Source organism: Chiloscyllium punctatum, chromosome 1 (genome assembly GCF_047496795.1).
Source record: "Chiloscyllium punctatum isolate Juve2018m chromosome 1, sChiPun1.3, whole genome shotgun sequence".
In the NCBI taxonomy this organism is placed as follows: Eukaryota; Metazoa; Chordata; class Chondrichthyes; order Orectolobiformes; family Hemiscylliidae; genus Chiloscyllium; species Chiloscyllium punctatum.
The window spans coordinates 68,539,321-68,565,332 of record NC_092739.1 but is presented as its reverse complement, the minus strand read 5'-3'; the positions used below and the strand labels follow the sequence as shown (position 1 = coordinate 68,565,332).

Sequence of the window (26,012 nt, the reverse complement as noted above, 5' to 3'; positions counted from 1 at the left end):
ATAGTTAATGCAGGATTTAGCATGGGTTGATCTGTGGTAAATGGAGTTAAATCCAGATAAGTGTGAGCAGGACAAACAAGGCAAGGGAAAGACCTTGGGAAGCACTGAGGATCAGCGGGACCATGATGTTCATGTAAATTAATCCCATAAGGTATCAGGGAGCTGGATAAAGTGGTTAAGGAGGCATATAGTATTCTTGCCTTTAGTTTAAAAGGAGGGAGGTTATGCTCCCAAAACGTTGTTTACTCACCAACTAAAGTACTGTATCAAGTTTTGGAATCCACGTTATAGGAGGGATGTGATGGCAGTGGAGATGATGTTCCAGATTTCCACCATCCTCTGGTGAAAGTTTTTCTTCACATCTCCTCTGATCCTTCGGCCTCTTACCTTTAATCTATGTCCCCGGGTCACTGATCCCTCCATCAAGGGGAAAAGTCTCTTCCTCTCTACCCTATCTATATTTCTCCATAATTATATTCATCTCATTCATGTCCCCTCTCAATCTCGTCTGCTCTAAGGAAAACAACCTAAGTCTGCCCAATTGCTCTTCATAACTGAAACTCGCCAGCCCAGGCGACATCTTGGTAAATCTCCTCTGTATCCTCTCCAGTGCTATCACATGCCTTCTATAGTGTGAATTCCAGAGCTGCACATATTACTGTAGCTTTGGCCTAACCAAATTTTGTATAGCTCTAGCACAACCTCCCTACTCTTAACTCTATGCCTCAGCAGATGAAGGTGCCCATGTTATCGACCTGTTGTGCTACTTGCATACGATGCACATCAAAATCCCTTTCGTTTTCAATGCTTCCCAGGATCCTACACACTGTCATGTGTTTTGTTGCTTTGTTTGTCCGATCCAAATGCATCAATTCACACCTACTCAGATTAAATTCGCTTTGTCACTTATCAGCCAATCTAACCAGCTTGTCTATACTCTCTAGCTTGTCTATCCTGCTTACTCTTTCCCATTCCTCCAATTTTAATATTGTGTGTTTCAATAAGATCGCCACCCATTCTTCTAAATTCCAACATGTACAGGGCCAGTCTACTCAATCTCTCCTCATAAGACAATGCCTCCATAGTGGAATCAGCCCAGTGAACCTTCCCTGGACTACCTCCAATGCCAATATATCTTTGTTTAAATGAGAGGGCCAAAATTATTCACAATCCAGCTATGGCCTAATTCGTGCCAAGAATAGTTTCAGCAAAAGCTCCCTTCTGTTATATTTCATTCCCTTTGAAATAAAGGCCACCATTTTGTTTGCCTTCCCTTATTACCTGTTGAAGTGGATGCTAGCCTTTTGTGATTCATGCATGAGGAGTCCTAAATCACTCTCTTCACAGATTTTTGCAGTCTTTCTCCAATTAAGTAGTATTCAGCTCCCTAGTCTTCCTGCCAAAATGCATAACCCCAAATTATATTCCATCTGCTATGATTTTACTTCCACCCCGCTGTAGGTAGCCAGTCACGTCCTTAAGAGATGAAAGTCAATCTGGTTAGCTGACAATTCTAGCAGTCCAGGCAGCAGCGGGTGTAGCTGGGACTGAAAAGGGACCCACCTCAGGAAAGTGGCGAGTTCTCCACTCAACACATTTTAACATATTTAAATGGTCCCTGATGGTAAACATGCCTGGCTGGGGGGCCATAAAATCCAGCACTATGTTTGACAAGATACAAACCCTACAGTGTGGAAGCAAGTCATTCAGTGCATCAAGTCAGGGATGGGCAAGACTGGCAGCTTAATGTTCCAGGATACAAATGCTACAGGAAGGATAGAAAGGGAGGCAAGAGAGGAGGGGGAGTGGCATTTTTGATAAGGGATAGCATTACAGCTGTGCTGAGGGAGGATTCTTCCGGAAATACATCCAGGGAAGTTATTTGGGTGGAACTGAGAAATAAGATCACCTTATTGGGATTGCATTATAGACCCCCCAGTAGTCAGAAGGAAATTGAGAAACAAACTTGTAAGGAGATCTCAGCTATCTGTAAGAATAATAGAGTAGTTATGGAAGGGGATTTTAACTTTCCAAACATCGACTGGGACTGCCATAGTGTTAAAGGTTTAGATGGACAGGAATTTCTTAAGTGTGTACAAGACAATTTTCTGATTCAGTATGTGGCTGTATCTACTAGAGAAGGTACAAAACTTGACCTACTCTTGGGAAATAAGGCAGGACAGGTGAATGAGGTGTCAGTGGGGGAGCACTTTGGGGCCAGTGACCATAATTCTATTTGTTCTAGACCAGATCTAAAAGTTGAAGTTCGAAATTGGAGAAAGGCCAATTTTGACGGTATTAGGCAAGAACTTTTGAAAGCTGATTGGAGGCAGATGTTCGCAGGTAAAGGGACTGCTGGAAAATGGGAAGCCTTTAGAAATGAGATAACAAGAATCCAGAGAAAGTATATTCCTGTCAGGGTGAAAGGGAAGGCTGGTAGGTATAGGGAATGCTGGATGACGAAAGAAATTGAGGGTTTAGTTAAGAAAAAGAAGGAAGCATATGTCAAGCATAGACAGGATAGATCGAGTGAATCCTGAGAAGAGTATAAAGGCAGTAGGAGTATACTTAAGAGGGAAATCAGGAGGGCAAAATGGAGACATGAGATAGCTTTGGCAAATAGAATTAAGGAGAATCTAAAGGGTTTTTACAAATATATTAAGGACAAAAGGGTAACTAGGGAGAGAATAGGGCCCCTCAACGATCAGCAAGGCGGCCTTTATGTGGAGCCACAGAAAATGGGGGAGATACAAAATGAATATTATGAATCAGTATTTACTGTGGAAAAGGATATGGAAGATATAGACTGTAGGGAAATTGATGGTGACATCTTGCAAAATGTCCAGATTACAGAGGAGGAAGTGCTGGATGTCTTGAAACAGTTAAAGGTGGATAAATCCCCAGACCTGATCAGGTATACCCGAGAACTCTGTGGGAAGCTAGAGAAGTGATTGCTGAGCCTCTTGCTGAGATATTTGTATCATCGATAGTCACAGGTGAGGTGCCGGAAGACTGGAGGTTGGCAAACGTGGTGCCACTGTTTAAGAAAGGCAGTAAAGACAAGCCAGGGAACTATAGACTGGTGAGCCTGACCTCAGTGGTGGGCAAGTTGTTGGAGGGAATCCTGAGGGATAGGATGCACATGTATATGGAAAGGCAAGGACTGATTAGGGATAGTCAACATGGTTTTTGCGTGGGAAATCATGTCTCACAAACTTGATTGAGTTTTGTGAAGAAGTAACAAAGAAGATTGATGAGGGCAGAGCAGTAGATGTGATCTATATGGACTCCAGTAAGGCGTTCGACAAGGTTCCCCATGGGAGACTGAGTAGCAAGGTTAGATCTCATGGAATACAGGGAGAACTAGCCATTTGGATACAGAACTGGCTCAAGGGTAGAAGACAGAGGGTGGTGGTGGAGGGTTGTTTTTCAGACTGGAGGCCTGTGACCAGTGGAGTGCCACAAGGATCGGTGCTGGGTCCTCTACTTTTTGTCATTTACATAAATGATTTGGATGTGAGCATAAGAGGTACAGTTAGCGAGTTTGCAGATGACACCAAAATTGGAGGTGTAGTGGACAGCGAAGAGGGTTACCTCCGATTACAACAGGATCTGGACCAGATGGGCCAATGGGCTGAGAGGTGGCAGATGGAGTTTAATTCAGATAAATGCGAGGTGCTGCATTTTGGGAAAGCAAATCTTAGCAGGACTTATACACTTAATGGTAAGGTCCTTGGGAGTGTTGCTGAACAAAGAGACCTTGGAGTGCAGGTTCATAGCTCCTTAAAAGTGGATCGGACAGTGAAAGCGGCGTTTGGTATGCTTTCCTTTATTGGTCAGAGGATTGAGTACAGGAGTTGGGAGGTCATGTTGCGGCTGTACAGGACATTGGTTAGGCCACTGCATGCAATTCTGGTCTCCTTCCCTCAGATAAGATTTACAAGGATGTTGTCAGGGTTGGAGGATTTGAGCTACAAGGAAAGGCTGAATAGGCTGGGGCTGTTTTCCCTGGAGCGTCGGAGGCTGAGGGGTGACCTTATAGAGGTTTACAAAATTATGAGGGCATGGATAGGATAAATAGACAAAGTCTTTTCCCTGGGGTCGGGGAGTCCAGAACTAGAGGGCATAGGTTTAAGGTGAGAGGGGAAAGATATAAAAGAGACCTAAGTGGCAACTTTTTCACGCAGAGGGTGGTACGTGAATGGAACGAGCTGCCAGAGGAAGTGGTGGAGGCTGGTACAATTGCAACATTTAAGAGGCATTTGGATGGGTATATGAATAGGAAGGGTTTGGAGGGATATGGGCCAGGTACTGGCTGGTGGGACTGGATTGGGTTGGGTTATCTGGTCGGCATGGACAGGTAGGACCAAAAGGTCTGTTTCCATGCTGTACATCTCTATGACTCTAAGTCCACACCAATCCTCTGAAGAGCATCCCGCTCACTATCCCCCAACCCTGCATCGTCCATGGCTAATCCATTTAACCTATACATCTTTGGACATCTTTGGGAGGAAACTGGTGCATCCAGAGGAAACCGCAGACACAAGGAGAATTTGCATACTCCACACAGTCATCCAAGGGTGGAATCAAACCTGGACTGCTGGCGTTGAGAGGCAGCAATGCTAACCACTGAGCCACCATGTTGCCTTCAAATAAACATCTATTACAAAAATAGAATACTGAAAGAAACTTGTACAGTGCATATTATACATTCAGGAAGAGAAAGTGAGGACTGCAGATGGTGGAGATCAGAGTCAAAAAGTGTGGTGTTGGAAAAGCACAGCTGGTCAGGCAGCATCCGAGGAGCAGGAAAGTCGATGTTTCAAGCATAAACTCTTCATCAGGAATTATACATTCAGTTCATTTAATGGTTTTTGTATAATAATTTTGCATTACTGAACAAGTATTAAGTAGGGAAATTATAAATGCCATCTATTTTTATGGTCTTAAAGCACGTATAAATCAACATAGATTCTTTGTTTTTAGTCTTGGACTGACTGCAATTTTAGTTGCACAAAGGCAAGTTATGTTTTGTATACAATATACCTGTAAGGTTGTACTCTGGGTCCTTCCATTTTCTTTCCCAATACTGGTTTCACTATTTCCTCATTTTCTTCAGGATATATTGAGCATGTAGAATATACAATGGCCTGGACCTTCGGAACTATTGGAAGATAAACAAGCTTAGTTTCATAAGAAGTTTATTGCAAAATGAAATAGACAAAGTAATTACCAATTTAAATACAATAGTATACGATTCAACACAGCACAGGCCCACCAAGCCTGTGCCGACTCCTAATCCTTATTTAACTTGCTATTTATTGCCCATGTCAGGTTTCTGTCCCTCTGTTCACCCCCCGTTCATGTATCTATCAAGAAACGCCTCAAAGATTGCTAACGCGCCTGTATCCACCACCTCCATTGGCAGTGTATTCCAGGTACTTACCACCCTCTGGGTGAAAAACATTTCCTAACACCTCTCCTATAAACTTCCCCCTTCTACTGTGAACCTGTGCCTTCTTGTAGCTGACCTTTCCACCCTGGGAAAAAGCCTCTGACTATCTACCCTAACTATACCTCTCGTAATTTTGTAAACCTCTACCAGGTCACCCCTCAGCTTCCATCTTTCCAGTGAAAACAATCAGAATACATCCAACCTCTCCTCATAGGTAAAACCCTCCAGACCAGGCAACATCTTGGTAAACCTTCTCTCAAAAATATCCACGTCCTTCTAGTAGCGTGGCGACCAGAACTGCATGCAATATTCCAAATGTGACCTAACTAAAGTTTTGTACAGCTGTAACATAACTTGCCAACTTTAATAATTGATGCAGCAGCCAATAAAGGCAAGCATGCTGTATGCCTTCTTGACCACCTTATCCACCTATGTTGCCACTTTCAGGGACCTGTGGATCTGTACCCTTTGATCCCTCTGAATGTCAATGCGCTAAGGGCTCTGCCACTTATTGTATAAATTGCATCTGAATTTGATCTTTCAAAATGCATCACCTCGCAATTGTCCAGATTAAGCCCCATCTGCCATTTCTCTGCCCAAGTCTACAATCTATATCCCACTGTATCCTCTGACAATCTTCATCACTATCTGCAACTCTGCCAATTTTAGTGTCATTCACAAACTTTCTAATCAAACCACCTACATGTTACTTGACAACAAAGGTCCCAGCATTAATCCCTGCAGAACACCGCTAGACAGTGATCTCCATTCCAAAAAGTACCCTTTCACCGCTACCCTTGTTCTTCTACAAAAAAGCCAGTTTTATATCTCACTGGCCAGCTTACCACAGATCCCATGAGACTCTACCTTCTGTAACAGCCTGCCACTAGGTATTGCCTTTCCTTCCTCAATCATTCTTGTCACCTCCTCAAAAAGCTCTATCAAATTGGTGAGACATGACCTTCCCCAAATAAACCTATGTTGTCTATCGCCAACAAGTCCATTCGCTTCCAGATGTGAATAAATCCTGTCTCTCATTACCTTCTCCAATAGCTTCCACACCATTGACGTCAGGCTCAACAGTCTGTACTTCCTGGATTATCTCTGTTTCCCTTCTTAAACAAAAAACAGCATTGGCCATTCTCCAGAGTCGTTTAGTACCTCGCCTGAGGCCAAAGAGGATGCAAAGATATCTCTTAAGGCCCCAGCTATTTCCTCCCTGCCTCCCACATTATGCTGGGATAGATTCCACATGGTTCTTGGAACTCGTCAATCTTAATGTACTTCAAGACACTCAATACTTCCTCCTTCATTACAATGGCCTACCCAAGAGTATTCACACATCTTTTTTCAACCTCAACATCTCTCACTTTGGTGAATACCAATATACAGTACTTATTAAGGATCTCACCCATTTTCTTTGGCTCCAAACATAACCTCCCTCCTTCATGCATTTCCTCTTACCGTAGCTATCCTCTTGCTCCTAATATAATGTCTAAAATGCCTTGGGATTCTTCTTAACCCTGCTGGCCAAGGACATTTCATAGCTCCTTTCAGCCATCCTATCTCCCCGTGTGAGCTCCTTCCTATTTTCTCTATATTCTTCAAGGACTTTTGTCTGTTTTTAATTGCCTAGACTTGAGGCGTGCTTCCTTTTCTTTGAATAAGATAATTCCCTCTGTCATCCAAGTTCCCAAATCCTGCTATTCCTGTCCTTCATTTTCACAGGAACATGTCTGTCCTGCACTCTAAACAACAGGTCTTTAAAAGTCTCCTGCATATCAGATATGGAATTACCCTCAAACAGCCACTCCCAATCCACATTCTCTAGTTCTTGCTTGATATGGTTATAATTAGTGTTCCCCCAATTTAACACCTTCATCTAAGGTCCACTCTTGTCTTTATCCATAATATCTTAAAACTTATGGAATTATGGTCATTATTCCCACCAAAACTTTGATCGCCTGGCTGGCTCATTTCCCAACACCAGGTCCAGCATGGCCCCCTCCCTCTTGGTAAAAACAATAACTGCAGATGCTGGAAAGCAAATACTGGATTAGTGGTGCTGGAAGAGCACAGCAGTTCAGGCAGCATCCAACGAGCAGCGAAATCGACGTTTCGGGCAAAAGCCCTTCATTAGGAATAAAGGCAGTGAGCCTGAAGCGTGGAGAGATAAACGAGAGGAGGGTGGGGATGGGGAGAGAGTAGCACAGAGTACAATGGGTGAGTGGGGGAGGAGATGAAGGTGATAGGTCAAGGAGGAGAGTTTGGAGTGGAGAGGTGGAAAAGGAGATAGGCAGGTAGGACAAGTCCGGACAAGTCATGGGGACAGTGCTGAGCTGGAAGTTTGAAACTAGGATGAGGTGGGGGAAGGGGAAATGAGGAAGCTGTTGAAGTCCACATTGATGCCCTGGGGTTGAAGTGTTCTGAGGCGGAAGATGAAGTGTTCTTCCACCAGGCGTCTGGTGGTGAGGGCGTGGCGGTGAAGGAGGCCCAGGACCTCCATGTCCTCGGCAGAGTGGGAGGGGGAGTTGAAATGTTGGGCCACGGGGCGGTTTGGTTGATTGGTGTGGGTGTCCCGGAGATGTTCCCTAAAGCGCACTGCTAGGAGGCGCCTAGTCTCCCCAATGAAGAGGAGGCCACATCGGGAGCAACGGATACAATAAATGATATTAGTGGATGTGCAGGTAAAACTTTGATGGATGTGGAAGGCTCCTTTAGGGCCTTGGATAGAAGTGAGGGAGGAGGTGTGGGCACAGGTTTTACAGTTTCTGCGGTGGCAGGGGAAAGTGCCAGAATGGGAGGGTGGGTCGTAGGGGGGTGTGGACCTGACCAGGTAGTCACAGAGGGAACGGTCTTTGTGGAAGGCGGAAAGGGGTGGGGAGGGAAATATATCACTGGTGGTGGGGTCTTTTTGGAGGTGGCGGAAATGTCGGCGGATGATTTGGTTTATGCGAAGGTTTGTAGGGTGGAAGATGAGCACCAGGGGCGTTCTGTCCTTGTTACGGTTGGAGGGGTGGGGTCTGAGGCAGAGGTGCGGGATGTGGACGAGATGCGTTGGAGGGCATCTTTAACCACGTGGGAAGGGAAATTGTGGTCTCTAAAGAAGGAGGCCATCTGGTGTGTTCTGTGGTGGAACTGGTCCTCCTGGGAGCAGATACGGCGGAGGCGGACAAATTGGGAATACGGGATGGCATTTTTGCAAGAGATAGGGTGGGAAGAGGTGTAATCTGGGTAGCTATGGGAGTCGGTGGGTTTGTAAAAAATGTCAGTGTCAAGTTGGTCGTCACTAATGGAGATGGAGAGGTCCAGGAAGGGGAGCGAGGTGTCAGAGATGGTCCAGGTAAATTTAAGGTCAGGGTCCAATGTGTTGGTGAAGTTAATGAATTGCTCAGCCTCCTCGCGGGAGCACGAGGTGGCGCCAATGCAGTCATCAATGTAGCGGAGGAAGAGGTGGAGAGTGGTACCGGTGTAATTACGGAAGATCAACTGTTCTACGGAGCCAACAAAGAGACAGGCATAGCTGGGGCCCATACGTGTGCCCATGGTCTGGAGGAAGTGGGAGGATTCAAAGGAGAAATTGTTACGGGTGAGGACCAGTTTGGCCAAACGAATGAGAGTGTCGGTGGAAGGGTCCTGTTGGGGACGTCTGGAGAGGAAAAAACGGAGGGCTTGGAGGCCCTGGTCATGGCGGATGGAGGTGTAGAGGGATTGGATATTCATTGTAAAGATGAGGCGTTGGGGGCCGGGGAAACGGAAGTCTTGGAGGAGGTGGAGGGCGTGGGTTGTGTCTCGAACGTATGTGGGGAGTTCCTGGACTAGGGAGGATAGTCTTTGGGCAACCACATACTATTTCAAGAAAAGCCCTCCTGGACATACCTAACAAACTGCTTCTCATCCAAACCTCCAGCAATAAGGGAGTCCAATCAATATGGGGAAGTTAAAGTCACCCAGCACAACAACCCTACTATTCTCACATTCTTCCAGAGTCTGACTACATATGTCTTCCTCTATCTCCCACTGGCAGCTGTGAGATCTGCAGTACAATCCCAGCATTGTACTTGTATCCTTCCTATTCCTGAGCTCTATCCACAATGCCTCACTGCAAGATCCCTCCAGGGTGTCCTCCCTCAACACACACAATATGCTTCCTAACCAGTTAGGCAACTCACTCAGCTTTTACTTCCTCCTCTGTCTCGTCTAAAACATCAGTGTCCCAGAACATTAAGCTGCCAATCCTGTCCCTCTTTCAATCATGTCTCTGTGATAACTGCACGCATTAATTCAGGCTCTCCATTCATCCGTCTTAACTATAATATTTCTTGCATTGAAGCAAATACAGTCCAAGCCTCCAGTTCCACTAAGCTCAGTAACCTCTTCCTGACTGCCCTCTTATTTGCCTTGCCTTAGACTCCAGCTTTTCCCCACTCTCCTTACTTACTGACCTGCTACTCCAGTTTCCACCCTCTGCCACAATTGTTTAAATGTTAGAACATAGAACAGCACAGCACAATGCAGACCCTTCAGCCCTTGATGTTGTGCCAACCTTTTGTCCTACTCTAAGATCAAACTAATCTACATTCCCTTCATTTCACTATCATCCATGATGCTATCCAAGTGTTGCTTAAATGTCCCTAATGTGTCTGACTCTATTACATTCCATGCACCCACCACTCTCTGTGTAAAGAACCTATCTTTGACATCTCCCCTAAACCTTCCTCCAATCACATTAAAATTATGCCCCCTCATAATAGCCATTTCCACCCTGGGAAAAAGTCTTTGGCTATCCACTCTATCTATGCCTCTCAACATTTTGGACACCTCTAACAGGTCACTTGTAATCCTTCTTCGCTCCAATGAGAAAAGCCTGAGCTCCCTCAAATTTTCTTCATAAGACCTGCCCTTCAGTCTAAGCAACATTCCTCTGCACCCTCTATAAAGCTTCCACATCCTTCCTTAATGAGGCAAAACCTTGCAGCTCATAAACTCAATCCCCTGCTAATGAAAGCCAACATATCATATGCCTTCTTAACAACCCTATCAACTTGGCTGGCAGCTTTGAGGACTCTATGGATGTGGACTCCAAGGTCCTCTGCTCCTCCACACTGCCAAGAATCCTGCCTTTAACCTTGTAATCTGCATTCAAATTCAACCTTCCAAAATGAATCACTTCACACTTTTCCAGGTTGAACTCCATCTACCACTTCTCAGCCCAGCTGTGCATTTTGTCAATGTCCCATTACAACCTACAACAGCCCTCCACGCTGTCCATAACTCCACCAACCTTCATGTCATCAGCAAACTTACTAACCCACCTTTCCACTTCCTTATCCAAATCATTTATAACAATCATGAAGAGCAGTGATCCCAGAACAGACCGCTGCAGAACACCACTGGTCACCAAGCTCCAGGCTGAATACTTTTCATGTACTACCACCCTCTGTTTTCTATAGGCCATCCAATTTTGTATCCAGACAGCCAAATCTCCCTGTATCCCATACCTCGTTACTTTCTGAATGAGTCTGCCATGAGGAACCTTATCAACCACCTTGCTAAAATCCATGTACACCACATCCACCCCTGCTCTAATTTCAACGTGTTTTATCACATCTTCAAATAATACAATAAGGCTTGTGAGGCATGACCTGCCCCTCACAAAGCTATGCTGACTATCTCTAATCAAACTATGCTTTTCCAAATAATAAATTCTGTCTCTCAGAATCACCTCCAATACTTTGCCCACCACTGACCTAAGACTGACTGGTTTGTACTTCCCAGGGTTGTTCCTTTTCCCTTTCTTGAACAATATTTGCCAGCCTCCAACCATCTGGCACTACTCCAGTGGACAGTGAGGTCGCAAAGGTCATGGCCAAAGACAAAACTATCTTTTCCCTCACTTCCTGGAGTAACCTTGGTTATATCCTGCCTGGCCCAGGGGACTTATTTATCCTTATGTTTTACAAAGTTTCCAGCACATCCACCTGTTCAAACTTATCAGCTGTTTCACACTGTTCTCACAAATGACAAGGTCCCTCTCAGTCATAAATACTGAAGCAAAGTATTCATTAAGGACCTCCCCTACCTCCTCAGACACCAGGCACAGGTTCCCTCCACAACCCCTGATTAGGTCTACCCTTGCTCTGGCCATCCTCTTGTTCCTCACACAAGCGTAGAAGCCTTGGCATTTTCCTTAATCCAACCCACCAGGGCTTTTCCATGTCCCCTTCTAGTTCTGTCCATTCTTCAGTTCTGGCTACCTTGTAAGCCTCTCGATCCCTGCCTGATCCTTGCTTCCTCAACTTTCAGCAAGCTTCCTTTTTCCTCTTGATTAGATGTTCCACATCTAGTGTCATCCAAGGTTCCTTCAGCCTATCATTCCTTCCTTGCCTTAGTGGGACAAACCTATTCTGCACTCACAGCAAGTGCTCCCTAAACACATTTCTGTTTTGCATTTCCTTGAGAATATCTGTTCCCAATTTATGGTCCACAGTTCCTGCCTAAAAGAGTTGTAATTCTTCCTCCCCCAGATAAATATTTTCCCATACCGTCTGCTCCTAACCCTCTCCATGACTATAGTAAGGATCAGGGAGTTGTGATCACTATCACCTCAATGCTCTCCTACTGAGAGAGTTGACACCTGATCTGGTTCATTGCAAAGCACTAGATAGTTTCCTCTCTAGTCAGCCTACCTACATAATGAGTCAGGAACCCTTCCTGGACACACCTGACAAAGTCTGCTCAATCCAAACTACATGCACTAAGGAGCTTCCAATCAATATTAGGGAAGTTGAAGTCACCCATGGCAACAACCCTGTTACTTCTGTACCTTTCCAAAATCTGCCTCCCAATCTGCTCCTCTGTGTCTGTTGCTATTTGGGGGGGGGGGGTTTCATAGAAAACTCCCAATAAAGTGACTGCTCCTTTCCTGTTTCTGACTTCTACCCATATTGACTGTGGACAAAGTCCTCGATGATATCCCTTTCTGCTGCTATTATACTATCCCTGATTAACAATGCCACCCTCAAATCTCTCTTACCTCCTTCCCTTTTGAAACATCTAAACCCCGGAACATCCAACAACCATTCCTGCCTCTGTGATATCCAAGTCTCCATAATGGCCACAACATCGTAGCTCTAAGTACTGATTCTTCTCCAAGTTCATCATCCTTATTCCTGACACTTCTTACATTAAAATAGGCATACTTTAACCCATCACACTGACAGTAACTTGGCCCCATCAACTGTTTATCCTTCCTCACAGACTCTCTGCATGCTGTATCTGCCTGTTCACCTGCTATCCCATCCTCTGATCCATAGCTCTGGTTCCAATCCCTCTGCCAAACCAGTTTAAATCGTCCCAAAGAGCTCTAGCAAACTTCCTCCCTAGGATATCGGTGACCCTCCAGTTCAGGTGCAACCCGTCCTCCTTATACAGATCACGTCTTCCCCAGAAAATATCTCAATGATCCACATATCTGAAGCTCTCCCTCCTGCATCAGCTCTGGAGCCACATGTTCAGCTGTACTCGCTCTCTGTTCCTAGCTTCACTTTCATATGTGCAGTGTTCTTACATATATTTTAATTCATACTTCATACACAGCAAGATTTAACTTTATCCCAAGCCCACAGCCAGCTATAGAATTGTTTGTCATTTACGTTTGACTCATGACCAACAATAGCCAAGACAAGAAACATTTCATCTCAATAGGAAGAGAAATGTGATGAATATTGGACAAGTGAGTAAAGGCTAAAGAAATGTTTCATTTTGTTTCTTAAATACATTTGTTAATCTACCTCATAACATAGGAATATAGCAATAGGAAACTGCTGTATAGCTGCAGATATCAAAACAAGTGGACAGTGTTCCACCACACCTTTGACACAGAAATATAGAAAATTGAAGCAGGAGTATATCATTCAGCTCTTTGAGCCTTCTTCACCATTCAATATCATCTGCTCCTATTTTCTGAGTCGATGAGGTGAACAGATCTGAACGTATTGGAATATCCCCATTCTTGGCCCTGTAACAAACAGGCCATCAAAAAGCAGCTGGAGGTTGAAGAAGTCTTGACCCAACTATTAACTCTTCACTGACCAAATAATCCAGTTGTAGTTGTTGTGGATCCTTTGAATTGAAGATAACAAACTTAACCATAATCATCTGCAGTGCTTGTTGGGGCGCCAGGGAGTACATAAATTACCCATGTATCATATTACAGAAAGGGAGAATCGTGCACAGTTAGTCTCAATCTCTCATCCTGATCTATCTCAGCCTAGCGGAGGAGTGAAGGTCTAACAACACTCAAGAAGCTTGACAATCAGGACAAAGCAGTCCACTTGTCTGGGACCCCATCCACCATTTTCAATATTCACTCCCTTCACTAGCAATGCACAGTGGCAGAGCTTCCTTCAGTTCTGAAGATGAGTCATACTGGACTCAAAAGTTTAACTTTGTTTCTCTCTGCATTATTGCTGCCAGACCTGCTGAGTTTCTCAAACTTTCTGTAAAGGTTCCTGATGCTATATTCCTATGTTACGAGTCTAAATAGTAAAAAAAAAATCTGTGTGCAGTGGTTGAATGGAATCTCTTTGGTGTCTTATCAAAGATGATGCATTTCACAGTACAATGTCATTCTATCTTCAAGAGCACAAGAGCTGGGTGAAGGCAAAGACCAGTAGAAGCAGTGTAAGAGAGGGCTAAAGCCTCTCAGGGGTGGGTTTGCTATATACTTTGGAGCGATTTATCCTGTTTATTGTAGAGACAGAATGATTGCCATGATAAACCAGAAAATTCTCCTCCTGGTCTTGAGCTAAGCCTCACGAGGTTCTCTGGCATTTTCCACTTTATTGATTTTTTATCTTGATGAAATACATGCCACTTCATTCTTTCTTTTCAATCTTCCCCTCGACATGTATTTTTTGATTCACTGTTGTAACTGTTTTAACTAATAAGTGATTACACTTCAAAAGTAATTTGTGTTAAGAACTTTTACATATTTCCAAGATATAAAACAAATCATATTACAGATAAGTCTCCTTTTTGTGTTTGAAAGCTTAGAATTAATATGAAGGTAGGTTTATCAATAATCCACCTCTCCAAACCTAAACATGTTTAATATTTTGCTCACTATTAAAAATGTATTATTGCTTAGATAACAATCTTGTTCAAACAGTTAAAAAAGAAACTCTTGAATGTTCGGTTAAAACAACAATAAATTCTTTAAAATTTCTGAAAGTGATGTTGTGTGTAATAATAGGTGTAACCATTGAAAATTAGCAATACCCTCAATTTGAAAACTAAAGTAACATGCAGCTGTTGATGAAAATGCAATATCTTTGGTTGATTTACAATAATATAACAAACTTTGATAGCTTTACATCAATATTTCAAACCAATGGAATATAAATTCTTATTTCATGGTGTTGCATTTTAATGATGATTTTTAATTACAATTTTACATTTAGTCATCTTTGGAGACTCAAAGAGGGTTTCGAAGTTTGACATTATCAACAAAAACCAATCTAGTTGCAATGCTTCCTTGCACACAAATCAATCACTTCCAGTACCACATTAGCAAAACATTGTAAATATATTGCATTCTAGGAGAAAAAGGAAGTTGAACATCTTTTAATATATTGAGTAATTTAAAGCTACCTTTTTTCTAAAATAAGGAAAACATTAGGCTTTGAGGTTCTACCAATTTGCTAAAAATCAAAATCACCTTTTCCTGTGACATCCTGCTAATAGGTACTTCGAAAAACTTGTTTTGCTGTGAGCAGATTACTTTTTTTTCCAGGACATTAGTATCACATTACCATGGAGATTTCACAAACATTTCATTTTGATGACTTGGACTGCAGATGCTGGAAGTCACAGACAATAGACAGGAAGTTGGAAAAGCACAGTAGATTAGGCAGCATCCGAGGTGCAGGAAAGTCAGTGTTTTAGGCTGAAACTCTTCGTCAGGATTGGGGAGGGGGAAGGAGCCCAGAAGTAAACAGGGGAGGGGGGGGAAATGGTGGAAGGCAGGTGGGATGGTGATAGGTGGGTGCAGGTAGGGGATTATTGTGATTGGTCAGTGGGAAGAATGGACCAGACAGGGGTGTAGGAAGATGGACACGTTAGGTCCGGTCATGGAGGCGAGGAGCAGGGGGATGGCTGGACATGAGATAAGGCTGGGGGTGGGGAGATTTTGAAGCGGATGAAGTCAATGTTGAGGCCATTGGGCTGTCAGCTCCTGAGATGAAATATCAGATGTTGTCCCACTAGGTTCCTTTTGGCCTCACTCTGACAGTGGAGGTGGCCAAGGATGGATATGTTGCCAGGGGAGTGAGAGGGGGAATTAAAATGGATGGCAAACGGAAGGTCGGGTTGGTTGATGTGTGCAGAGCGTAGATGCTCTGCAAATCGGTCCCCAAGTCTGTTTTAGGTCGCCACAATATAGAGAATACCACATCGGGAGCAACGGATGCAATAGATCAGGATGATAAAGTACAGGCAAATCTCTGCCGGATCGGGAAGAATTGTTTAGGGCCTTGGATGGAGGTGAGGGGGAGGTGTTGAGGCAGTGCTGCACCTCTTGCGGTTGCACGGAAAGGTACAGGGTGAGGTGAAGTAGGTGGGAGTGTAGAGTGGATGAGTGAGTTGCAGAATGAACAGTCCCTGTGGAAAGCGGACAGAGGTGGGGAAGGAAATATCTTTGTGAAGGTGGGATCTGATTGTAGGTGGCAGAAATGTCGGAGGATGATGTGTTGGATTTGGACGTTGGTGAGGCAGTACGTGAGGACCAAGGGGACTCTATTGTTGTTGGGGGGAGGGGGTTTGAGGGCAAAAGTGCAGGAAACAGAGGAGATACAGATGAGGGCATCCTTAATTACCAAGGAGGGGAAACTAAGGTCCCTCAAGTAGGAGGATATTTGGGATGTTGTGGAGTAGAATGCCTCATCCTGGGAGCAGACGCAAGAAATTGGGAGTATGAGCGAGCATTTTTGCAGGAGAGTGGGTAAGAGGAGGTGGAGTTGAGGTAGTTGTGGGAGTCAATGAGTTTGAAATGGAAAAAAGTAGTGAATTGGTTTCTGGAGATGGAGACAGAGGGGTCCAGGAAGGGGAGGGAGGTGTCATAAACAATCCAGGTGAATTTGAGGGCAGGGTGGAAGGAGTTGGTGAAGTTGATGCACTGCTCAAGCATCTCAAGGGAACACGAGGCAGCACCAATGCAGTCATCAATATAGCATAGAAAGAGGTGAGAAATGGTGCGAGTATAGTTGTGAAAGTCGAACTGTTCCATGAATCCTACAAGGAGGCAGACATAGCTTGGGCCCATGCAGGTGCCCATTGCCATACCTTTGGTTTATAGGAAGTGGGAGGAATCAAAGGGAAAATTTTTTTGAGGGTGAGGACCAGTTCTGACCAGCGAATGAGTGTGTCAGTGGAGGGAGATTGTTTGGGCTTATGGAAGAGGGAAAAGTGGAGGGCTTTTAGGCCTCTGTGTGGATGATACGGGTGCAAAGAGCCTTATGTCCATAGTGAAGATGAGGTGTTAAGGGCCGGGAAATTTAAGGTTTTGCTAGAGGATGGTGTGCGTAGTGTGATGAATGTAGGTAGGGAGTTCCTGGACGAAAGGGGAAACAACATAGTCAAGGATGGAGGAGATGAACTTGATGGGGCAGGAGCAAGCAGAGATAATGGGTCAACTGGTGCAGTCGGGTTTATGGGTCTTTGGGTAAGAGATAGAAATGGGCAATGCGGGGTTGGGGAACTATCAGAGTGGAGGCTGTGGATGGCAGATCTCCCGAAGTGATGAGGTTTTTGATGATCTGGGAGATGATAGCTTAGTGATCAGAGATAGGGTCATAATCAAGAGGATGGCACGAGGAGATGTCAGAGAGTTGTCTGATGAAGGGCTTTTGACCAAAACATCGACTCTCCTGCACCTCAAATGCTGCCTGACCTGCTGTGCTTTCCACACTCTTGAATCTGATCTCCAGCATCTGCAGTTCTCATTTTCGACAGAGAGTTGGCATCTGGTCTCAGCCATGTAAAGGACAGCTTGCTATACTACCACTGTGCTCTCTTAATGGTGGGTTTAAAAGTGAGGTTGGGGTTGGAGTGAAAGGAACGGACGACTGCATGTTCCGATAGGGAGAAGGGTGGGGAGATCCAAGCGATTGATAGCGTGGCGGCAGTTTAACATGAAGGAGTTGAAGGAGAGTAGGAGGCCAGGAGGGGGTGTCCAGGAGGATGGGGTTGGGTTGGATCCCTGTTCAAAGAAATAGGCATGGAGGCAGAGCTTGATATCATGATGTGCGCAGAATTCGTTCACCTGTGGACGCAGGGGAATGAAGGAGAGCCCTTTGCTAAGGATTGACCATTCAGCCTCAGCTGGGCGGAGGTCCAGGGGATGGTGAATACCCTGCAGGGATTGTGGCAGGGGCTGAGTGTAGAGATGGGGCCAGGAGCAGGAATGGAGACTTCATCAAGAGTGGGTGTGCGCGCTGGTCCGGTTGTGTGGGCGCAAGTGGAAGTAACCTGGTCGTCAATTATGTCAGCAGACAAGTGGTCTTCGATTTCGCCGGATATTCAATTCTGAGACCTAGATTGTTCCCAGATCAAGTATTGATAAAGTGACCCAAGTTCACCTTTAAAAATGTTTTTCTGTTTATCAGCATATGCAATGCATGCAAATTCTTAACACGAACATTTATCTAAACTTAAACATTTATGAAGTTTTTACAGACATACCATTTGCAAAAAATATTTTTCCTGTAATTTTCAACTGTTTTTCAAGACTTGTTTCCAGTAGAACCTGCTTAACCCCAAATTAAATCTGCTTCTTAAAGCAGGGGAACAACATAGAACTATTGCAGCTGAATATATGATGGTTTGTGCCTTTTAAACCCAGCCAATATGAATGTTTTAGCACTTTTTGCAAAATGGTGTTATTAGCCCAGCATTGTAATTTTATTTAATTACACAATAGGGATTCCAATGAAAGATCCAGAACTCAAACAACAATGAAACTAGAAAGAGATCATTTAATATAAGATAAATATCCTGAACTCACTGCCATGAATAAACAGTGAAATGCATCAATTTTGAAATGTAAAAGTGATGTTGAAATCAATCAAAGCACAACCAATGGCAAAACTCTTTACACTAAAAACAATTGTGAAACACATGCTACAGCATGTTTTATTTTTTCATCCTTGAAGTCTGCTCCTTTCTTGGTACCTTTAATCAGATCGTAAAATCTTTGGCATGTTTTAGAAAATAAATACTATACAAACAGCAGCAACTGCCTTCCATCTTGAGCTGACACAAGATAAAATGAAACAGCTTTTACATCCCAGATCCAAACAAAGGATTTGATTCCAAGCATCCTGATTAATGATCCAAAGTCTGCTGTCTTCATTATTATTGGCTTTTTATGTCTTATCAGAAATTCCAGCTACAGAACATGAACACATTCAAAATGATATCCAATAAAAATGTCATAGAGCCTTAAAGTCATTAAAGATAAAAAGCTTAAAAAAAACTATATTGGTCATTTTTTGTGGTGAATAAATGTGTCAGCTATTTGGATAAATGAAACTCGAGACTGGTGCAGTAATTCCAATGTTTTTAAACAGGGTAGAAAGAAAACTACATCAATTCTAACCAAGTAAAAGATGAAACAAATGGATTATACACAAAATGATCCATTCTAGCATTTCAAGCATTATTTTTTGGAATTATTTTGCAGTGAAATAGATTTTTATTATTGTTAACATGGTTTGGATACAATATTTTAAATATCATAAACTAACTTAATTTTTAAACTGCTATTGAACAAATATCCAATCTACAGATAGGCTAATCATTACAGTGGTGATCTAGCAATGAAAAACTGCTAGTTCAAACTCTGAAGTCATGAAAATGAATTTAATATAATTAGTAATACGTGGGTTAGTGCCATCTAGAATGTTGCAAAACATGCCTGATGGACATTAGTGAACCAGTTAAGAGAGTCATGAGCAGAATTTTAACAGCCAATGGTGTGGGCTGGATAAGTGATGTTGGGTTGAGAACAGAACATGATCTTGCCACTTTGGGTTTATCCTGGGCAGATTTTAAGGCAAATTGGGAACAAACGCCCACCTGCGGGCTCTCGAAAAAATTGGAGCAGGTGTAGGTTATCCAAACCTTGGAGTTGTTCCAACATTCTGCGCAATAATGGGTGATCATCCAACTCAGTACTCTGATCTTGTTTTTTTCCCATAACATTTGATGCCATCAAATGTAACTCCTCCTTGAAAACATTCAATGTTGTGGCCTCAACTACTTTCTGCAGCAAGGAATTCCACAGGCTTGCTACTCACTAGAAGAAATTTCTCCTCATCTCAGTCCTAAATCCTTAGTCTGTGACCCTTGGTTCTGGACTCACTGGTCATCAGCAATATCCTTCCTGCATTTACTCCATCTGGTCCTGTTAAAATTTTATGGGTCTCTATGAAACCCCTTCATTCTACTAAACACCAGTGAATAGAATCCTAACTGATCCAGTCTCTCTCCATATGTCAGTTATAGAGTCAGAGTCACAGAGATGTGCAGCATGGAAACAGACCCTTTGGTCCAACCCGTCCATGCCGACCAGATATTCCAACCCAACCTAGTCCCACCTGCCAGCACCTGGCCCATATCCCTCCAAACCCTTCCTATTCATATACCCATCCAAATGTCTTTTAAATGTTGCAATTGTACCAGCCTCCACCACATCCTCTGGCAGCTCATTCCATACATGTACCACCCTGTGCATGAAAAAGTTGTCCCTTAGGTCTCTTTTACATCTTTCCTCTCTCACCCTAAACCTATGCCCTCTAGTTCTGGACTCCCCGACCCCAGGGAAAAGACTTTGTCTATTTATCCTATCCATGCACCTCATAATTTTGTAAACCTCTATAAAAGTCACCCCTCAGCCTCCGACGCTCCAGGGAAAACAATCCCCAGCTGGTTCAGCCTCTCCCTATAATTCAAATCCTCCAATCCTGGCAACATCCTTGTAAATCCTTTCTGAACCCTTTCAAGTTTCACAACACCTTTCCGATAGGGAAGACGAGAATTGCACGCAATATTCCAACAATGGCCTAGCCAATGTCCTGTACAGCCGCAACATGACCTCCCAATTCCTGTACTCAATGCTCTGCCCAGTAAAGAAAGCATACCAAACGCCTTCTTCACTATCCTATCTATCTGCAACTCTACTTTCAAGGAGCTATGGAGCTGCACTCCAAGGTCTCTTTGTTCAGCAACACTTCCTAGGAGCTTAGCATTAAGTGTATAAGTCCTGCTAAGATTTGCTTTCCCAAAAGTGCATCATAGCTACAGTAATGAAGGTTGTTGAGGAAGGTTTGTCTACTGAGTCAGTATGGGTGGAAGTTAGGAACAGCATGGGAACAGCCACCACATTGGGGGTTTTCTACAGACCACCTAATAGCAGTAGAGAGATTGAAGATCTCATAGGCGGGCCGATTCTGGAAAAATGCAAAAGTAGCAGGTTGTCGTTATGGGTGATTTCAACTTTCCCAATATCGACTTGAACCTCCTAACTGTTGATTGTTTGGATGGAGCCAATTTTGTCAGGTGTGTTCAGGAGGGTTTCCTTACTCAGTATGTCGACAGACCGACAAGGGGAGAGGCCATTTTGGATCTGGTGCTCAGCAAAAAGCCGGCACAGGTGTCAGATTTCGCAGTGGGAGAGCACTTTGGTGATAGTGATCACAACCGCCTTATAATTAGCATAGCCTTGGAAAGTGAAAGGAGCAATTACCGAGGGAAGATATTTAATTGTGGAAAAGGAAATTATGATGCTATCAGACAGGAATTGGGAAGTATAGACTGGGAGCAATTGTTGCACAGAAAGACAGGAATTGGGAAGTATAGACTGGGAGCAACAGAAAGGGCACAGCAGACATGTGGAGACTATTTAAGGAGCAGTTGTTGCGAGTGATGCACAAATTTGTTCCTCTGAGGCAGGTAAGAAGAGGTAATATTAAGGAACCTTGCATGACAAGAACAGAGGAACTTCTCGTCAAAAGGAAGAAGGCAGCTTATATAAGGTGGAGGAAGCAAGGATCTAGCACAGCTTTAGAGGATTACAGGCTTGCTAGAAAGGAGCTCAGAAATGGAATGAGGAGAGCCAGGAGGGGGCATCGAGAAAGGCTTGGCAAGAAGGATTAGGGAGAACCCAAAGGTGTTTCACTCATACGTGAGAATAAGAGAATGATCAGGGAGAAGCTAGGGCCAATCAGGGATAGCTGAGGGAACATTTGCGTGGAGTCTGAGCAGCTAGGGGAAAGCTCGAAATGAGATTTTTGCTTTGGTTTTCACCAAGGAAAGGGAACTTGTTATAAATGAAAACTTAGAGCAGCTGGGATACAGTCTTGACCAGATCAAGATTGATGAAGTTGATGTGCTAGAAATTTTGGAAAACATTAAGATTGATAAGTCCCCAGGGTAAGACCAGATTTATTCTAGGCTGCTACGGGAAGCGAGAAAAGAGGTTGCTAATCTGCTTGCGAGGATATTTGCCTTCTCACTCTCCACGGGAGCCGTACTGGAGGATTGGAAAGAGGCAAATGTTGTTCCTTTTTTCAAGAAGGGCAATAGGGGAACCGTTGGCAATTACAGACCAGTCAGTCTTATGCCTGTGGTCAGCAAAGTTTTGGAAAGAATTCTGAGGGATAGGATTTATGACTATTTGGCAAAGCATAGTTGATTAAAGGCAGTCAGCATGGCTTTGTGAGGGGCAGGGCATGCCTCACAAATCTTATTGAGTTCTTTGAGGCGGTGTCAAGACAGATCAAAGACGGTAGAGCAGTGGATGTGGTGAATATGGATTTCAGCAAGGCACTTAATAGGGTTCCCCATGGTAGGCTCATTCATAAAGTCAGGAAGTATGGATATAGGGAGATTTGGCTATCTGGGTTCAGAATTGACTGGCTGACAGAAGGGAGAGAGTGGGTGTAGATGGAAAGTATTCTGCCTGGAGGACGGTATTGAGTGGGTTCCCACAGGGGTCTGTACTTGGGCCTCTGCTCTTTGTAGTTTTTATAAATGACTTGGATGAGGAGGTTGAGGGCTGAGTTAGTAAATTTGCAGATGACACAAAGGTTGGAGGTGTTGTCGATAGTATAGAGGGCTATTGCAGGCTGCAGCGCGACATTGACAGAATGCAGAGCTGGGCTGAGAAATGGCAGATGGAGTTCAACCTGGATAAATGCGAAGTGATGCATTTTGGAAGATCAAACTCGAATGCTGAATATAGGATTAAACAGGATTCTTGGCAGTGTGGAGGAACAGAGGGATCTGGGTGTGCAAGTACATAGATCCCTCAAAGTTGCCACCCAAGTGGATAGGGTTGTTAAGAAAGCATATGGTGTTTTGGCTTTCATCAATAGGGGGATAGAGTTTAAGAGCAGTGAGGTTTTGCTGCAGCTCTACAAGTCCCTGGTGAGACCACATTTGGAATATTATGTCCAGTTCTGGTCCACCTACTATAGGAAATATACAAAGGCTTTGGAGAGGCAAAGAAGGTTTACCAGAATGCTGCCTGGACTGGAGGGCTTGCCTTATGAAGAAAGGTTGAATAGGCTCGGACTTTTCTCTCTGGAGACAAGGAGGAAGGAGGAGATCGAGGTGTACAAAATAATGAGAGGAATAGGTAGAGTCAATAGCCAGAGACCTTTCCCCAGGGCAGGATTGACTGGTACAAGAAGTCATAGTTTGGAGATATTAAGAGGAAGGTGTAAAGGAGACGTCAGAGGTAGGTTTTTTACAGAGTTATGAATGCATGGAATGCATTACCAGCAGTGGTGGTGGTGGAAGCAGAGTGATTGGGGACATTTGAGTGACTGCTGGACATGCACATGGATAGCAGTGAGTTGAGGGGTGCATAGATTGTTACTATATTTTACATTAGGATTAAATCTCAGCACAACATTATGGGCCAAAGGGCCTGTTCTGTGCTGTACTCTATGTCCTAAAATGCAGCATCTCGCATTTATCTGAATTAAACTCCATCTGCCATTTCTCATCCCATTGGCCCATCTGATCAAGATTCTATTGTAATCTGAGGTAACCTTCTTCACTGTCCACTAAACCTCCAATTTTGGTATATCTCTTACGCTTGCATCCAAATCATTTATACAAATGACGAAAAGTAGAGGACCAGCCCCAATCCTTGTGGCGCTCCACTGATCACAGGCCTCCATTGAAAAACAACCCTCCGCCACCACCCTCCGTCTTCTACCTTTGAGCCAGTTCACCAGTTCTGTATCCAAATGGCAAGTTCTCCCTGTATTCCATGAGATCTAACCTTGCTAACCAATCTCCAAAGGGGAACCTTGTCGAACGCCTTATTGAAGTCCATATAGATCACATCTACCGCTCTGCCCTCAATCCTCTTTGTTACTTCTCCAAAAAACTCAATCAAGTTTGTGAGACATGATTTCCCACGCACAAAGCCATGTTGACTATCCCTAATCAGTCCTTGTCTTTCCAAATACATGTGTATCCTGTCCCTCAGGATTCCCTCTGACAACTTGACCACCACTGACGTCAGGATCACTGGTCTATAGTTCTCTGGCTTGTCCTTACGCTCCTGCCATCCCCAAAAACAGTCTGCTAAGCACTCCCTCCATAGCTAGACCATCCTCTCTCAGAAAAGGAGAATAACACTGCACATAATTCTCCAGGTGTGGTCTCACAAAACGCCCTGTATAATTTCAGGAAGACAAGCCTACACCTTCACTTGAATTATCTCAGTATGAAAGTAAATATACCATTTTCCTTCTTCATCACTTGAGTACTTAATCTTCAGCGACTAGTGTACAAGGATGCCAGGACTCATAGCACATCCCCCTTTCCCAATCCATTGCCATTCAGATAATCATGCACCTTCCTGTTTTTGCTACCAAACTATCAATAAGTGAGCAAATAATCAAGTGATTGAAGAGGCTGTTAATTGAGAAGTAAACCAGCATGCTGACTTTAACTGTGTTCTGATGAACAGTGACTAGAGTCACAGAGATGTACAGCATGGAAACAGACACTTCGGTCCAACCCGTCCACACCGAACCAGATATCCCAACCCAATCTGGTCCCACCTGCCAGCACTCAGCCCACACCCCTCCAAACCCTTCCTATTCATATATCCATCCAAATGCCTCTTAAATGTTGCAATTGTACCAGCCTCCACCACATCCTCTGGGAGCTCGTTCCATACACGTACCACCCTCTGCGTGAAAAAGTTGCCCCTTAGGTCTCTTTTATATCTTTCCCCTCTCACCCTAAACCTATGCCCTCTAGTTCTGGACTCCCTGACCCCAGGGAAAAGACTGTCTATTTATCCTATCCATGCCCCTCATCATTTTGTAAACCTCTCAAGACATCCAGCACTTCCTCCTCTGTAATCTGAACATTTTGCAAGATGTCACCATCTATTTCCTTACAGTCTATATCTTCCATATCCTTTACCACAGTAAATACTGATGTAAAATATTTATTATCTCCCCCATTTTCTGTGGCTCCACACAAAGGCTGCCTTGCTGATCTTTGAGGGGCCCTATTCTCTCTCGAGTTACCCTTTTGTCCTTAATATATTTGTAAAAACCCTTTGTATTCTCCTTAATTCTATTTGTCAAAGCTATCTCATGTCCCCGTTTTGCCCTCCTGATTTCCGTCTTAAGTATACTCCTACTTCCTTTATACTCTGTAAATATATGGCTTACTTGAAAAACAGAAGGCTGGCTGCGACTGTGAATGTATGCAGCAGTCAGAAGCCTGTGGAGACGCTGTGTAACCCACGCAGAGGGCGGTCATGTGACGTTCCATTTCGCGCCCCGGAAGCGGGCAAGGAGGTCACGTGATGCTCCGTTTCGCGGGCAAAAGAAGGTCACGTGGGGTCGGACATCCGGGAATGCGAGGAGGCGGAGAATGGAGTCAGATCAACAGCCAATTAGAAGATAATTCTACCTCAGTGTTCATATGACGTTTTTTTATTGTATAAAAGACCGGGGCAGGGATAGAACGAGGTCTTACTTTTTGAACTGGCACACTTGGTAGTTTGTCAGGGAAAAAGGGTTAGACCCAGAGCTCTGAATGCTTTGTCCACTTACTGTTTAAAATAAATTAAGGAGTGTGAGACTGAATATCTTCTCTTATTGCTTCATTTAAAAGAACACGCAGGACTGGGCTCACACATAGAAGAAAGTGAGCTGGTAGATTGAGCCAAAGTCCAACAATTTGGTGACCCCGACGTGAAGAAGACGGAGAAGTGACGGAAAGAGAGAAAAATAGAAACAACGGACAACTGACGTCTGATGACAACAACAAGCGGCGCTGCATAAAAAGGTGAGCAGACACCTGTTTATATCGAAGTTCTGCAATTGGAGATACCAAATTGATTGTTGTCATTATACTACAAGTGTCCTAGTAATAGTAAGTGGATAAAGTATTGATATAGTACGAACGGGTTTAAAGTCCCATGGGGTTAGAGTCCCTATAAAAGCAACAAAGTTTG

At 43.9% G+C, this 26,012-nt stretch overlaps 1 protein-coding gene across 3 annotated transcripts in view; it reads right to left on the bottom strand.

Moving 5' to 3' along the window:
* LOC140476030 (putative methyltransferase NSUN7) overlaps positions 1–26,012 on the bottom strand; it is a 173,555-nt gene that overhangs the window by 42,215 nt on the left and 105,328 nt on the right. For all 3 annotated transcript variants that reach the window (XM_072567962.1, XM_072567970.1, XM_072567979.1), the window contains one exon: positions 5,047–5,164. In XM_072567962.1, coding sequence (XP_072424063.1) covers positions 5,047–5,164 — 118 coding nt within the window. The remainder of the gene's footprint in view (positions 1–5,046; positions 5,165–26,012) is intronic.